Raw genomic sequence first — 14,237 nt, 5'->3', positions numbered from 1 at the left:
TGAAGCATTTACAACTTCTGGAGGCAAGTTGTTCCACTGATTAATTGTTGTCAGGAAATTTCTCCTTAGTTCTAGGTTGCTTCTCTCCTTGATTAGTTTCCATCCATTGCTTCTTGTCCTGCCCTCAGGTACTTTGGAGAATAGCGTGACTCCGTCTTATTTGTGGCAGCCCATGAGATATTGGAACACTGCTATCATGTCACTCCAGTCCTTCATTTCATTAAACTAGACAGCCAATTCCAGCAACTGTTCTTTATATGTTTTAGCCTTCAGTCCCTTAATCATCTTTGTTGCTCTTCTCTGCATTCTTTCTACTGTCTCCACATCTTTTTACATCATGGTGACCAAAACTAAATGCAGTATTCCAAGTGTGATGTTACCAAAGTATTATAAAGTGATATTAACACTTCATGTGATCTTGATTATATCCCTCTGTTTATGCAGCCTAGAACTGTGTTGAGTTTTTTGGCAGCTGCAGCACACTGCTGGCTTATATTTAAATGATTGTCCACTAGGACCCCAAGACCCTACCGCAGTTAGGTTTCCACACAGAATCTCTTAGGGATGCAATTTCAAATGCTCTCTTATACACATTAGCAAAGATAAAGATTACCATATTTTCAGACTATAAGATGCACTGGACTATTTAGAGGATGAAAACAAGAAAAAAAGTTTTTGGCCTCCGTGCGTCCCATTTTTACCCTCCCAAGCCTTGTGCGAGTCCTGGTTTTGCCAAAAATGTTCATTTTTGGCCTCCCAAACCCTCCACGTTCTCACCAAAAACACACCTGTTTTTGGCCTGCAGAGTGCTTCTGGAGGCCAGGGAGGGCAAAAATGGGATGTATGTAGGGTTCAGGAGGTCAAAAACAGGTCCATTCCCCCCCCCCTCGAAAAGTAGTAACTGCCAGTTTCCAAGTATCCACATTTTGATCATGTGACCGTGCAGATGCTGGAACAATCATAAGTGTGAAAAACAGTCATGTTACTTTTTTCACGATTGTTGTATCTTTGAATGGTCACTAAATGAATGGTTGTAAATCAAGGACTACCTGTAATACCTGTTTCTATTTCAGATAGGATCTATATAAAAAAACAGAAGAAAAAGCTTTTAAAAATGCAACATATGTTAATTAAACTGGTTAAATCTGACATTTTGCTGAACATGACTGTAATTTTATCATAAGTGTACATGCACAATTATTTTCTCCAGTTATACCTAGCTAAGATATTGGCCAAATCAATAAATTTTCAGATTACCTAATCCCTATATTTTCAATATACTATTCTTTCTGATTTCAAGGAAGATTACTTCCTAGCAAATATTATAGGTGTGCAGTTTAAAAATTCTTTTTCCAGAAATCAAGACTACCTAGGAGCTTTTTCTGTGCTTTTTAAATGCTGTTTGATGGAAAAATGTAGCAGATATAGTTCTATTCTGTACGGCTATAAACCTGGCTTACATGTATAAATCTGGCTTAATAGCAGTAACTATGAGAGGGATCTTGGAGTCCCAGTGAACAATCAATTAAATAAGAGTCAGCAGTATGCGATAACAGCCCAAAAAGCCAATGCAATCCTAAATTGCATTAACAGATGGACTGAATGCAGCTCACACAAGGTACTAGTATTACTTTATAAAGCCTTAGTAAGGCCACACCTAGAATACTGCATCCAGTTTTGGTCACTGCACTATCAAAAAGATGTTGAGACTCTAGAAAAAGTGCAGAGAAGAGCAACAAAGATGATTAAGGCTTCAGAGGCTAAAACATATGAAGAAGAGTTGCAAGAACTGGTCATGTCTAGTCTAGTGAAGAGAAGGATCAGGGTGACATGATATTTGAGGGACTGTCACAGAGAGGAGGGGAACAACTGTTTTCCAAAGCATCCAAAGGCCAGACAAGGAATAATGGATGGAAACTGATCAAGGAGTGATTTTCTGACATTGAGAACAATCAAGCAAAGGAACAGCTTGCTGTCAGAAGATGAAGATTCTTCATCAATGGAGGCTTTCAAGAAGAGATTGGACAGCTCCTTGTCAGAATTGGCATAAGATCTCCTGCTTCAGCAATGAATTGGACTAGATGACCTACAAGGTCCCTTCCAACTCTTGTTATTCAACAGTATTCATGGTGAAACTCTTATCTTTCAGGGCTGAAACATCTTTGACATATTGGTCTGGCTCCTGGCTTCCATGATCATTTTATTGATGACAAGGTTTAGCCATTTTTAAGAAATGAAGCCTGGCCTTTCAAGCCATACCTAGAGTAATCATAGTTTCTTTTTTAAAACATCAAAGACAAATCTGAAAAGGGGCAAATCTTTAAGGGATACATTTCTTTTTAATTTTTTAAAAAATATTGATAATTTTGGTTTACAGCAAAAATCAGCAGCAAAAATAATAATAAAATAATTTTATTCAGCAGCAAAAGTAATAAAATAATAGTAATAAAAAAATTAAATCTAAAGGACAGCTTTCTGACATTCAGGGCTGTTCTTTTTAATAAAAGTAGTATGGTCCCTGTATCCATGTCCCACACTGGGCACAGTAAAACAACCTGTGTTGGTTTAAAACAAAAATACTATATTTGCGGCCACTATTAGCAAAAGTGGTACTTTACATTTTAAATGACAGCCTGCTTTCCCTTTGTTTTAGTGTAAAGCCGCCGCCCCCCCCACCCCGGACATAGACGCGAAAGTGGGATCGTAGCTGAGCCACCCACAAGGGCAACCGTCCCGGCCGCTATTTCCCGGCTTCGCACGTCCCTCTTCCGCCCTCAAGCGGCCATCGCGTTTCTACACCCGATCATCAGGTAGGCGGGAAGAAGGGAGCAACTCCACCCCGTTTCCACAGCTTCAGCGCTTGGACCCTATCCGCGAGCGAATGCGAGGCTGGGAGGAGCAAAGGGGACGGAGCTCGGATCGGGTTCCCTCTTTTTCTCCGGCCGGCGACCTGCAGTCTGGGTAGTTGCGGTGTGGCAGCCTGCTCGCAGGGTTGCCAGCTTGCAATGCTATTGACAGCGGTCGTCGCGTGGTCTCTGCTCTTCCCCGATCGCTGCTGATCGGAGTTCTCGGCCTTCCGCGCTGCTGTCCTTGCAAGAGGCTGGCAGGAATTAAAGGTAAGAGGAGGGGGTGAAATGCGGTGGTCCGGCCTGGAGAGCGGAGCGAAGGAGCGAAAGGCGAGGCGCTCCCGGTTCGGCAAGGTTAAAAAAAAAGTGACGAGGTGCATATAATGCCGTCTTTTAGAGATAAGGTGGAAATAAAAACGCCGCGTGGAGTACAAAGGGCTGAAATCGTGTTTTGGAGGCATTTGACAGCAGGGATATTGAAGTCGAAGAAATCGTGCTGATTTCAGTGGGGCCGCTTTAGTCTGGTGTCTTCCGGGAGTGTTTTATCGCGAATCCGATCGCCCCAAGCAGTGGCGAATGTTTTATTTTGTTACTGTCAAGGGAATATTGGGGAGGGGGGATCCCCATTTGAGCAGGGGTTGCGCAACAGCAAATCGGGATGAAAGCCAGATACGCTCTTGGGAAGGCAAAAGATTTATTCGAGAGGGTAAAGGCGAAGAAGTTAAGTTATAAATAGGATATAAAGACCAGGTATTATTATAAGGAAAGCGGGTTTTTTGGGAAGGTATCGGGTGTGAACCTGCAGGTACGTGTCTTCTATAATGTTTAATTTGGTGAATGTGTAATTCCAGTGGATAAAGGATTTTAATAAACTTCTCATATTTGCAAACTTCTTTTTTTGCTATTTTGGGCAATTCGCTTGTGGGTTCAAGGAAGAAAGGATTTACCTGTTTGCTATTATTTGTGCAGCCTAGTTAATTTGGTCATTAATTACCAGAAGTGGATTAGTGATCTTTGTAACATGATATTGTAGTCTCTTTCTCTCTCTCTCTCTCCCCCTCCCTCCCCCCCCACCCAATTTTACTTTCGTATAGGAAAGACCTAAGGAATAAATTGGTTTAAAAATTGGTTTTAGTGTCATTCTCTGTACTGCTGAATCTGATTTTTCCTCTTTGTTGCAGTAGCTTTTTCATCTTTGAATAACCGGAATGGGCCTGATTGTGCCATAAGTCCCATATTTCCCAACCAGTCGGGTCAAGACGTGCTAACTAAATGGTAAACATTGTACCTTAATAATCTAAATCTGCTCCGATTGATGTGTTTGGACTGATCTACCTATTAAGCCTGATGTTCTTAATTTTCACTGTGGATAGATTCATATGAGATTAAGGGTGGGAATTGTTTCATGTAACAATGCTTGGAAACCAAGAAGATCCAAATGATCATACTTTTCTATATACCCTGAGATGTCAGTACACTCATGGTTTCATGCAGGGGGAAAAAAGGAGTTAGTACAGGGGTGTCAAACGTGCGGCCCCTGGGCTGGATGCGTCATGTGTTGGCCACGCCCACCTCCGGTTTATTGAAGGGGGAGAAAATTGTGATATGTCACGTGATGACAATGTGTCATTGTGACTTTGACACCCTGAGTTAGTATGTCAGCAGTTGCAATGATGGATATATTAAGTTTGCAGCTTGCAATACTAAAAACAGTTAAACGGGCAGAAAAATATTGCAAACACTCTTTCCAGGGTAGGAATATGCCACACCTGAAGACTTTTTAAAAAGTTTGCTCATGTGGAAGATGAGAGAAAAGGGTTTTTTTCAGAACCAGGAAGAGACACAATTTATTCTATGCTTGCAGTGGATATTTGCCAAGCTGAAATGAAAGAATGCTTCCTGGAGTCTAGTGATAGGAAAAAAGAATAGCTGTATTATGCTTCCATTACATTCCATACAAGATGCTGCACCTGGAATGACATGAGAAAAAGACCCTCAGAAAAAGAAATATCCTTAAAAGTTTTATATATGTCTTAGGTGGCAAATGTTTCTGTGCGATTATCTGAACATTATGTTAAACGCTGAGTCATAAATATCTGAGTCGTAAAATAGTTGATTTGTGCCTACCTGTTGCTTTTCTCTTTATCTATAGGAGACAAAAGCTATATATACTTTTTAAACCCATTAGTGCCCTTATAATGAAATACCTTTAAAAAATTTTTTTTCTATTTTGCATTCAGGGTTCATCTCTTTCCCAACAACATCATTATTATTATTATTATTATTATTATTATTATTATTATTATTATTATTATTATTATTATTTATTCGATTTTTATACCGCCCTTCTCCCAAAGAACTCAGGGCGGTGTACAGCCAAGGTAAAACAGACAGTACAATATACAATTAAAATACAGATTAAAAAACTTATTATATAGTTGGCCTAAAAACTTTAAAATATATAAAACTAAAAAACCCCTTAAAATAATAGAAAATTTAAAACCAATAAAATTTAAGCCAGCCCCGCGCGAATAGATGTGTCTTCAATTCGCGGCGGAAGGTCTGAAGGTCAGGTATTTGGCGTAAACCCGGGGGAAGTTCATTCCAGAGTGTGGGAGCCCCCACAGAGAAGGATCATAAACATGTAGGAATTTTTTCTTACATGCATACACACATACAAACATTGTATCCTTTGTTTCTGAGTATAAATGCATTTTATTTATATTGCATTTGTTTGGAAGGGGTTCATCTAGTCCATCTTTTCCCCCTTGCTGTCACTAAGAGGTACAGACCTGATTAATTAATGATTATTCAATTTCATTGCTGAATTTATTTTTTCCTGTTTTTATTTATGTGTAATTTAGAGTAAAATAATGGTTCCTCTCTTCCCTCAGGAAATGGCGTCTCCAAAATCCTTACTGAATATTCTGACCTTCACTTTTGGATCTGCAATTGGTTTTTTCCTCTGTTACTTACTGTTTAATTTAAGATTAGACGAACAAATCAAGGTTGAGCCTCACATTCTTCATAATGATCCTCATGGCCATCATTCAGATAATGATGAAAACAATAACCTGAAAGGACAAATGAATTTCAATGCTGATACTGGGCAACATAAAGGTATTTTATATGTTCTATTTGGAACACTTTTTTATTTTTCTACATAATAAGTACCATGCTTACCAGTAGGAACTCCATCCCGAACCTCTGAATGGAGCCCTGGTGTCTGAGGTTTTCTTCGGCCTGGTACAGGTCCCCAATGGGCACCATCTGCACTCAGACTTTAGGCTGGTCACCACCAGGAGGGCGACCTCTGTCAGTGTCGCCGGTGTCTGCAGGATCTCTGTGGGGATTGTGCCATCACCAGCTCCTTCCCCCTGCATCTCCATATCTGCAGTCTTCCCTGAGTCTTATAAATAAATAAAAGTTATTTTATGGTCATGTTTTAAATGCTGTATAAAATATTCAAGTAGTCAGTTAAGGAGCACCCATTCAACAACTGTTTGAAGTTATGATGACATTGAATGAATGGTACTTACTACTGGTGTTTGAAGTTCTAGCCATTGCACTGCTCCTGTAGTCACATGATTGTGATGGTTTCAGTGTCTCACAATCACAAAATTGGCATTTGTGACCTCCCTTGCCAGCTTTTGCCACAAGCAAATTCAATGAAAAAGCTGGCAAGAAAGGTCAAAGTTGCTCCAGTAAGTGTTTTCTACTGCTTTTTCTCCTGAAAAATATACTACAGGATCTCATATTCTGTACTTCTCACCCACCTGCAGCTCCTCTTTGTGCAATCCATAGTTCATTCCTGTTTTCTCACAATCCCCAGAATTATTTGCATTTTTTTTCAAATATTTAGTTTCTTTTTCTGTTTCCCAGCTTGGATGGTTTAAAAATGGTGGCCGAATGAAAGGTGTAAATATCATTTCTGTGTTTCTGTAAATACAATTCCGATATTGATGTTTTTCTTGTCTCCTGTAAAAAAAAATTCTTCAAATTGCCCTTCTCCTTTGCCTTTTGCCTCTTGAGGTTGTTCTGTAATTCATGTTCGAGAGGACCTCTGAAGTATTCATAGGAAGCTTCCTCTGAAATCACAATTCAGAGGACATAAGAAGTATTCATAGGAAGCTTCCTCTGAAATCACAATTCAGAGGACATAAGAAGTATTCATAGGAAGCTTCCTCTGAAATCACAATTCAGAGGACATAAGAAGTATTCATAGGAAGCTTCCTCTGAAATCACAATTCAGAGGACATAAGAAGTATTCATAGGAAGCTTCCTCTGGAAATCACAATTCAGAGGACATAAGAAGTATTCATAGGAAGCTTCCTCTGGAAATCACAATTCAGAGGACATAAGAAGTATTCATAGGAAGCTTCCTCTGGAAATCACAATTCAGAGGACATAAGAAGTATTCATAGGAAGCTTCCTCTGGAAATCACAATTCAGAGGACATAAGAAGTATTCATAGGAAGCTTCCTCTGAAATCACAATTCAGAGGACATAAGAAGTATTCATAGGAAGCTTCCTCTGGAAATCACAATTCAGAGGACATAAGAAGTATTCATAGGAAGCTTCCTCTGAAATCACAATTCAGAGGACATAAGAAGTATTCATAGGAAGCTTCCTCTGAAATCACAATTCAGAGGACATAAGAAGTATTCATAGGAAGCTTCCTCTGGAAATCACAATTCAGAGGACATAAGAAGTATTCATAGGAAGCTTCCTCTGGAAATCACAATTCAGAGGACATAAGAAGTATTCATAGGAAGCTTCCTCTGAAATCACAATTCAGAGGACATAAGAAGTATTCATAGGAAGCTTCCTCTGAAATCACAATTCAGAGGACATAAGAAGTATTCATAGGAAGCTTCCTCTGGAAATCACAATTCAGAGGACATAAGAAGTATTCATAGGAAGCTTCCTCTGGAAATCACAATTCAGAGGACATAAGAAGTATTCATAGGAAGCTTCCTCTGAAATCACAATTCAGAGGACATAAGAAGTATTCATAGGAAGCTTCCTCTGAAATCACAATTCAGAGGACATAAGAAGTATTCATAGGAAGCTTCCTCTGGAAATCACAATTCAGAGGACATAAGAAGTATTCATAGGAAGCTTCCTCTGAAATCACAATTCAGAGGACATAAGAAGTATTCATAGGAAGCTTCCTCTGAAATCACAATTCAGAGGACATAAGAAGTATTCATAGGAAGCTTCCTCTGGAAATCACAATTCAGAGGACATAAGAAGTATTCATAGGAAGCTTCCTCTGAAATCACAATTCAGAGGACATAAGAAGTATTCATAGGAAGCTTCCTCTGAAATCACAATTCAGAGGACATAAGAAGTATTCATAGGAAGCTTCCTCTGGAAATCACAATTCAGAGGACGTAAGAAGTATTCATAGGAAGTAGGTAGAAATAGACATGTCCAGGTTTAATTCTATAGATTAAGAACTGGACTTGTTTATGTTAGAATATTAATGGTGCTGGTTTTTAATATTTGTAGCTCATCCTCGTTTTCATATTGCCTTAAATGCTTTTTAGTTAATCTTCGCTAACATTTTGGTTACTTGCATTTTTTCTTTCTTTCTTCATGTTTTTTTCTAGGCAAGGATCAGTTCAGTGTTAGGGATAGGTAAATGTTTTGAGCTTCAAATGCACCATAATAGATTCCTCCTGGATGTAAGGGATGTTCTTTAGACCGCTCCAAAAGTGTTTTGAAGTTGAAATATTTTACCCTCTCTATTTACAATGAACTGTGGCAGGATTCCTTTTTTTAGTATGAATGTGTATATTTTTCCTATTTTTATTTATGTGTAATTTAGAGTAAAATAATGGTTCCTCTCTTCCCTCAGGAAATGGCGTCTCCAAAATCCTTACTGAATATTCTGACCTTCACTTTTGGATCTGCAATTGGTTTTTTCCTCTGTTACTTACTGTTTAATTTAAGATTAGACGAACAAATCAAGGTTGAGCCTCACATTCTTCATAATGATCCTCATGGCCATCATTCAGATAATGATGAAAACAATAACCTGAAAGGACAAATGAATTTCAATGCTGATACTGGGCAACATAAAGGTATTTTATATGTTCTATTTGGAACACTTTTTTATTTTTCTACATAATAAGTACCATGCTTACCAGTAGGAACTCCATCCCGAACCTCTGAATGGAGCCCTGGTGTCTGAGGTTTTCTTGCCTGGTACAGGTCCCCAAAATCTGGAAACAAAAGCCAAACATGTCAAAGCTACTTGGGCCCAGCATTGCAACAAAATCCTATTTATGAGCTCTGAGGAAAACAAGAACTTTCCAACAGTGGGATTAGAAACCAAAGAAGGCAGGGACCATTTATACTGGAAAACTATTAAAGCTTTCCAGTATGTACATGAACATTATCTTGATGAAGCAGATTGGTTCATGAAGGCAGATGATGACACCTATGTTGCACTGGACAATTTGAGATGGCTCCTTTCAAAATACAATCCTGAAAAGCCCATTTATTTTGGGCGAAGATTTAAGCCCTTCGTAAAACAGGGTTATATGAGTGGTGGGGCAGGATATGTGCTTAGCAAAGAAGCCCTGAAAAGATTTGTGGATGCCTTCAAAAATAATAAATGTACCCATAGCTCTTCCATTGAAGACTTAGCATTAGGGAAGTGTATGGAGAGCATTAATGTTGAAGCTGGAGATTCTCGAGATACAAGTGGCAAGGAAACCTTCCATCCATTTGTGCCAGAACATCATTTAATCAAAGGATACCTTCCCAAAAACTTTTGGTATTGGAATTACAACTATTACCCTGCTATAGAGGTAAGTTTTATTATGGGAGTAGTTATAAATATTATTATTTATTAGATTATTAGTGGTTATTAGAAATCTTTTAACTTTGTTGAACTTCTATAGTTGCTTTTTTGCATCAGATGCAGGATCTATGTAGTCTTATTATGACCTCTGGGATATTACCATGGTTTCAGCTAAAAATTTTACAATTTCACATCTGTTTTAAAAATGGGAGATATCTGAGCTTTATGCATGGAAACTCCATCGTACTAAGTTTAATATTTCCTACTTCTAAGAATACTCTTGAGAGCATTCATATATGGAAGAGATTGAAATAATATTTCCCTGATGTGAATCTACTTCACTGTTACAAAGCAGTTGTTTATAATTCAAATTCAGAGACAAATTACAAAACAAATACTCTCAGAAACAAAATGTTTCTACGCTTCGTAAACACAGGACAGAACCATAATGACTGAAGTTAAATTCACCTGATCTGCATTTAATTAAGTATAAAACATGACTGTTTTCTTCGATGCCTTTTGATTTTGTTCTTTTTCTTTTTTCTAGGGCCCTGCTTGTTGTTCTGATCTAGCAGTTTCTTTTCACTATGTAGATGCTACTACTATGTATCATTTGGAATACTTGATTTATCATCTCCGTCCTTACGGTTATCAATTCAGATATAATCCTGATGTCTCAGAAAAACAAAATTTAAGTGAGGCTACAAAAGGTGGTATAAAAATCAAAGCTGAAGAAAATATTCCAAAAGCTTCTAAATAAGGGGCCTTGCTCAGCTAAAAGTGGCAAAATGAGTTTCTTAAGTATATTTCCAAAGTGTTCTTTTGTATCCTTTTCTAATACACTGGTACATTTTTTCATATGCCAAGGGACTGCATGCAGTACTTCTATCAAAGCTTTGCTTTAACTGACACATAGACTCAATCTGCACTTGAAACCAATGTTTCAAGTTTCAAGTTTGTTCCTTTTCACGCATGGATCTTCAACATTGTCATCCTTTTTAATTAGGATTTGAATGTATTTTTCCTTTTTTCTAACAAAAAATTCACTGTCTTTGCTTTATCAAATCAGAAAATGATGAAGACATTCAAGTTTCTATATGAAGAAAACACTTCATTCTATGAAATCACCTGAAAAAACCTGCAGCATCAAAAATGACCACAAGAGGCCAAATTAAAATAAGATTTTCTTAACAGCTTGAACACTTTTATCAATTTTTTTGTATCCAGCTTGAATGTTTCCATAGAATGAAGTCTTAGAACTGGTAGCCAAATGAGAGGTGTAAATATCATTAGTAGATATGTATAAACATAATTCAGTTATTAGAATGATTGTTGTCTGAGCAAAACAAAATATTACTTCTTGATATTAAAGGTAAAGGTAAAGGTTCCCCTCGCACATACGTGCTAGTCGTTGCCGACTCTAGAGGCCGGTGCTCATCTCCGTTTCAAAGCCGAAGAGCCAGCGCTGTCCGAAGACGTCTCTGTGATCATGTGGCCGGCATGACTCAACGCCAAAGGCGCACGGAACGCTGTTACCTTCCCACCAAAGGTGGTCCCTATTTTTTCTACTTGCATTTTTACATGCTTTCGAAACTGCTAGGTTGGCAGAAGCTTGGACTAGTAACAGGAGCTCACCCCATTACACGGCAGCACTAGGGATTCGAACCGCCAAACTGCCGACCTATCAGTCAACAAGCTCAGCTGTCTTAGCCCCTGAGCCACCGTGTCCTTGATATTACTGTTTTTCATTTCTTTTGTTTTGTTTCATTCTTTTAACTTCCTGTGGAACATGAATTCCAGAGGATATAAGAACTATTAATTAGAAATAGACTTCTCTACGTATCATTCTATATAACTGGATTTCTTTATATTAGAATATTAAATAATGTTACTAATTTAGTATTTTTAGCAGTTTCTAGATTGCATTTAGAGTTACATACTTTTTAACTAAGCTTCACTAATATTTTGGTAACAAATTTGGACAACTACATTATTTTTCTTTCTTTGATGTATTTTTCAACACAACAGGCAATTCTGTAATAGGTAAACAAGTTGAGTTTCAAATATACCATAAGAGATTGCTCCTGGATACAGTGGATGTCCTTGGGATCACTCAAAAAGTGTTTTGAACTTGAAGTATTTCCCACGTCACTATTTACTATGATCTGTGATAGAATTTCTTTTTGCAGTACAAATATGTAGATTTCTGCTTTTATCATGTTCAGAATTATTTGCATTTTTCTTTCTTTGATGTATTTTTCCTTTTTCTAACAAAAATTCACTGTCTTTGCTTTATCAAATCAGAAAATGATGAAGACATTCAAGTTTCTATATGAAGAAAACACTTCATTCTATGAAATCACCTGAAAAACCTGCAGCATCAAAAATGACCACAAGAGGCCAAATTAAAATAAGATTTTCTTAACAGCTTGAACACTTTTATCAATTTTGTATCCAGCTTGAATGTTTCCATAGAATGAAGTCTTAGAACTGGTAGCCAAATGAGAGGTGTAAATATCATTTCTGTGTTTCTGTAAATACAATTCCGTTATTGATGTTTTTCTTGTCTCCTGTAAAAAAATTCTTCAAATTGCCTTTCTCCTTTGCCTTTTGCCTCTTGAGGTTCTTCTGTAATTCATGTTCGAGAGGACCTCTGAAGTATTCATAGGAAGTAGGTAGAAATAGACATGTCCAGGTTTAATTCTATAGATTAAGAACTGGACTTGTTTATGTTAGAATATTAAATAATGTTACTAATTTAGTATTTTTAGCAGTTTCTTTTCACTATGTAGATGCTACTACTATGTATCATTTGGAATACTTGATTTATCATCTCCGTCCTTACGGTTATCAATTCAGATATAATCCTGATGTCTCAGAAAAACAAAATTTAAGTGAGGCTACAAAAGGTGGTATAAAAATCAAAGCTGAAGAAAATATTCCAAAAGCTTCTAAATAAGGGGCCTTGCTCAGCTAAAAGTGGCAAAATGAGTTTCTTAAGTATATTTCCAAAGTGTTCTTTTGTATCCTTTTCTAATACACTGGTACATTTTTTCATATGCCAAGGGACTGCATGCAGTACTTCTATCAAAGCTTTGCTTTAACTGACACATAGACTCAATCTGCACTTGAAACCAATGTTTCAAGTTTCAAGTTTGTTCCTTTTCACGCATGGATCTTCAACATTGTCATCCTTTTTAATTAGGATTTGAATGTATTTTTCCTTTTTTCTAACAAAAAATTCACTGTCTTTGCTTTATCAAATCAGAAAATGATGAAGACATTCAAGTTTCTATATGAAGAAAACACTTCATTCTATGAAATCACCTGAAAAAACCTGCAGCATCAAAAATGACCACAAGAGGCCAAATTAAAATAAGATTTTCTTAACAGCTTGAACACTTTTATCAATTTTTTTGTATCCAGCTTGAATGTTTCCATAGAATGAAGTCTTAGAACTGGTAGCCAAATGAGAGGTGTAAATATCATTAGTAGATATGTATAAACATAATTCAGTTATTAGAATGATTGTTGTCTGAGCAAAACAAAATATTACTTCTTGATATTAAAGGTAAAGGTAAAGGTTCCCCTCGCACATACGTGCTAGTCGTTGCCGACTCTAGAGGCCGGTGCTCATCTCCGTTTCAAAGCCGAAGAGCCAGCGCTGTCCGAAGACGTCTCTGTGATCATGTGGCCGGCATGACTCAACGCCAAAGGCGCACGGAACGCTGTTACCTTCCCACCAAAGGTGGTCCCTATTTTTTCTACTTGCATTTTTACATGCTTTCGAAACTGCTAGGTTGGCAGAAGCTTGGACTAGTAACAGGAGCTCACCCCATTACACGGCAGCACTAGGGATTCGAACCGCCAAACTGCCGACCTATCAGTCAACAAGCTCAGCTGTCTTAGCCCCTGAGCCACCGTGTCCTTGATATTACTGTTTTTCATTTCTTTTGTTTTGTTTCATTCTTTTAACTTCCTGTGGAACATGAATTCCAGAGGATATAAGAACTATTAATTAGAAATAGACTTCTCTACGTATCATTCTATATAACTGGATTTCTTTATATTAGAATATTAAATAATGTTACTAATTTAGTATTTTTAGCAGTTTCTAGATTGCATTTAGAGTTACATACTTTTTAACTAAGCTTCACTAATATTTTGGTAACAAATTTGGACAACTACATTATTTTTCTTTCTTTGATGTATTTTTCAACACAACAGGCAATTCTGTAATAGGTAAACAAGTTGAGTTTCAAATATACCATAAGAGATTGCTCCTGGATACAGTGGATGTCCTTGGGATCACTCAAAAAGTGTTTTGAACTTGAAGTATTTCCCACGTCACTATTTACTATGATCTGTGATAGAATTTCTTTTTGCAGTACAAATATGTAGATTTCTGCTTTTATCATGTTCAGAATTATTTCATTTTTTCCCCGAAAAGAAATTCTTCAGGTTATTTGATTTATTATAATGGAAATTGATGTTTTCGAGAGAATCAATTTTGTAAATAAAAAGGATCCTTTAGTCCATAATTTCAGTGGACAAAACCCCCAGCATCATAATTGGTT

At 37.3% G+C, this 14,237-nt stretch overlaps 1 protein-coding gene across 1 annotated transcript; it reads left to right on the top strand.

The window, feature by feature from the left end:
• The first annotated feature begins 2,901 nt into the window (after positions 1 to 2,901).
• Positions 2,902 to 11,863, top strand: C1GALT1 (core 1 synthase, glycoprotein-N-acetylgalactosamine 3-beta-galactosyltransferase 1). The gene is made up of 7 exons (XM_058182745.1): positions 2,902 to 3,116; positions 4,028 to 4,121; positions 5,741 to 5,966; positions 8,462 to 8,489; positions 8,805 to 8,935; positions 9,066 to 9,667; positions 10,208 to 11,863. The coding sequence occupies exons 2-7, from the start codon at positions 4,119 to 4,121 to the stop codon at positions 10,418 to 10,420; spliced, it is 1,203 nt and encodes a 400-aa protein (XP_058038728.1). The 5' UTR covers positions 2,902 to 3,116; positions 4,028 to 4,118; the 3' UTR covers positions 10,421 to 11,863.
• The last annotated feature ends 2,374 nt before the right edge of the window (positions 11,864 to 14,237 follow it).

This window comes from Ahaetulla prasina, chromosome 4 (genome assembly GCF_028640845.1).
Source record: "Ahaetulla prasina isolate Xishuangbanna chromosome 4, ASM2864084v1, whole genome shotgun sequence".
Taxonomy (NCBI): Eukaryota; Metazoa; Chordata; class Lepidosauria; order Squamata; family Colubridae; genus Ahaetulla; species Ahaetulla prasina.
This window is presented reverse-complemented; position numbering and strand designations above follow the sequence as displayed.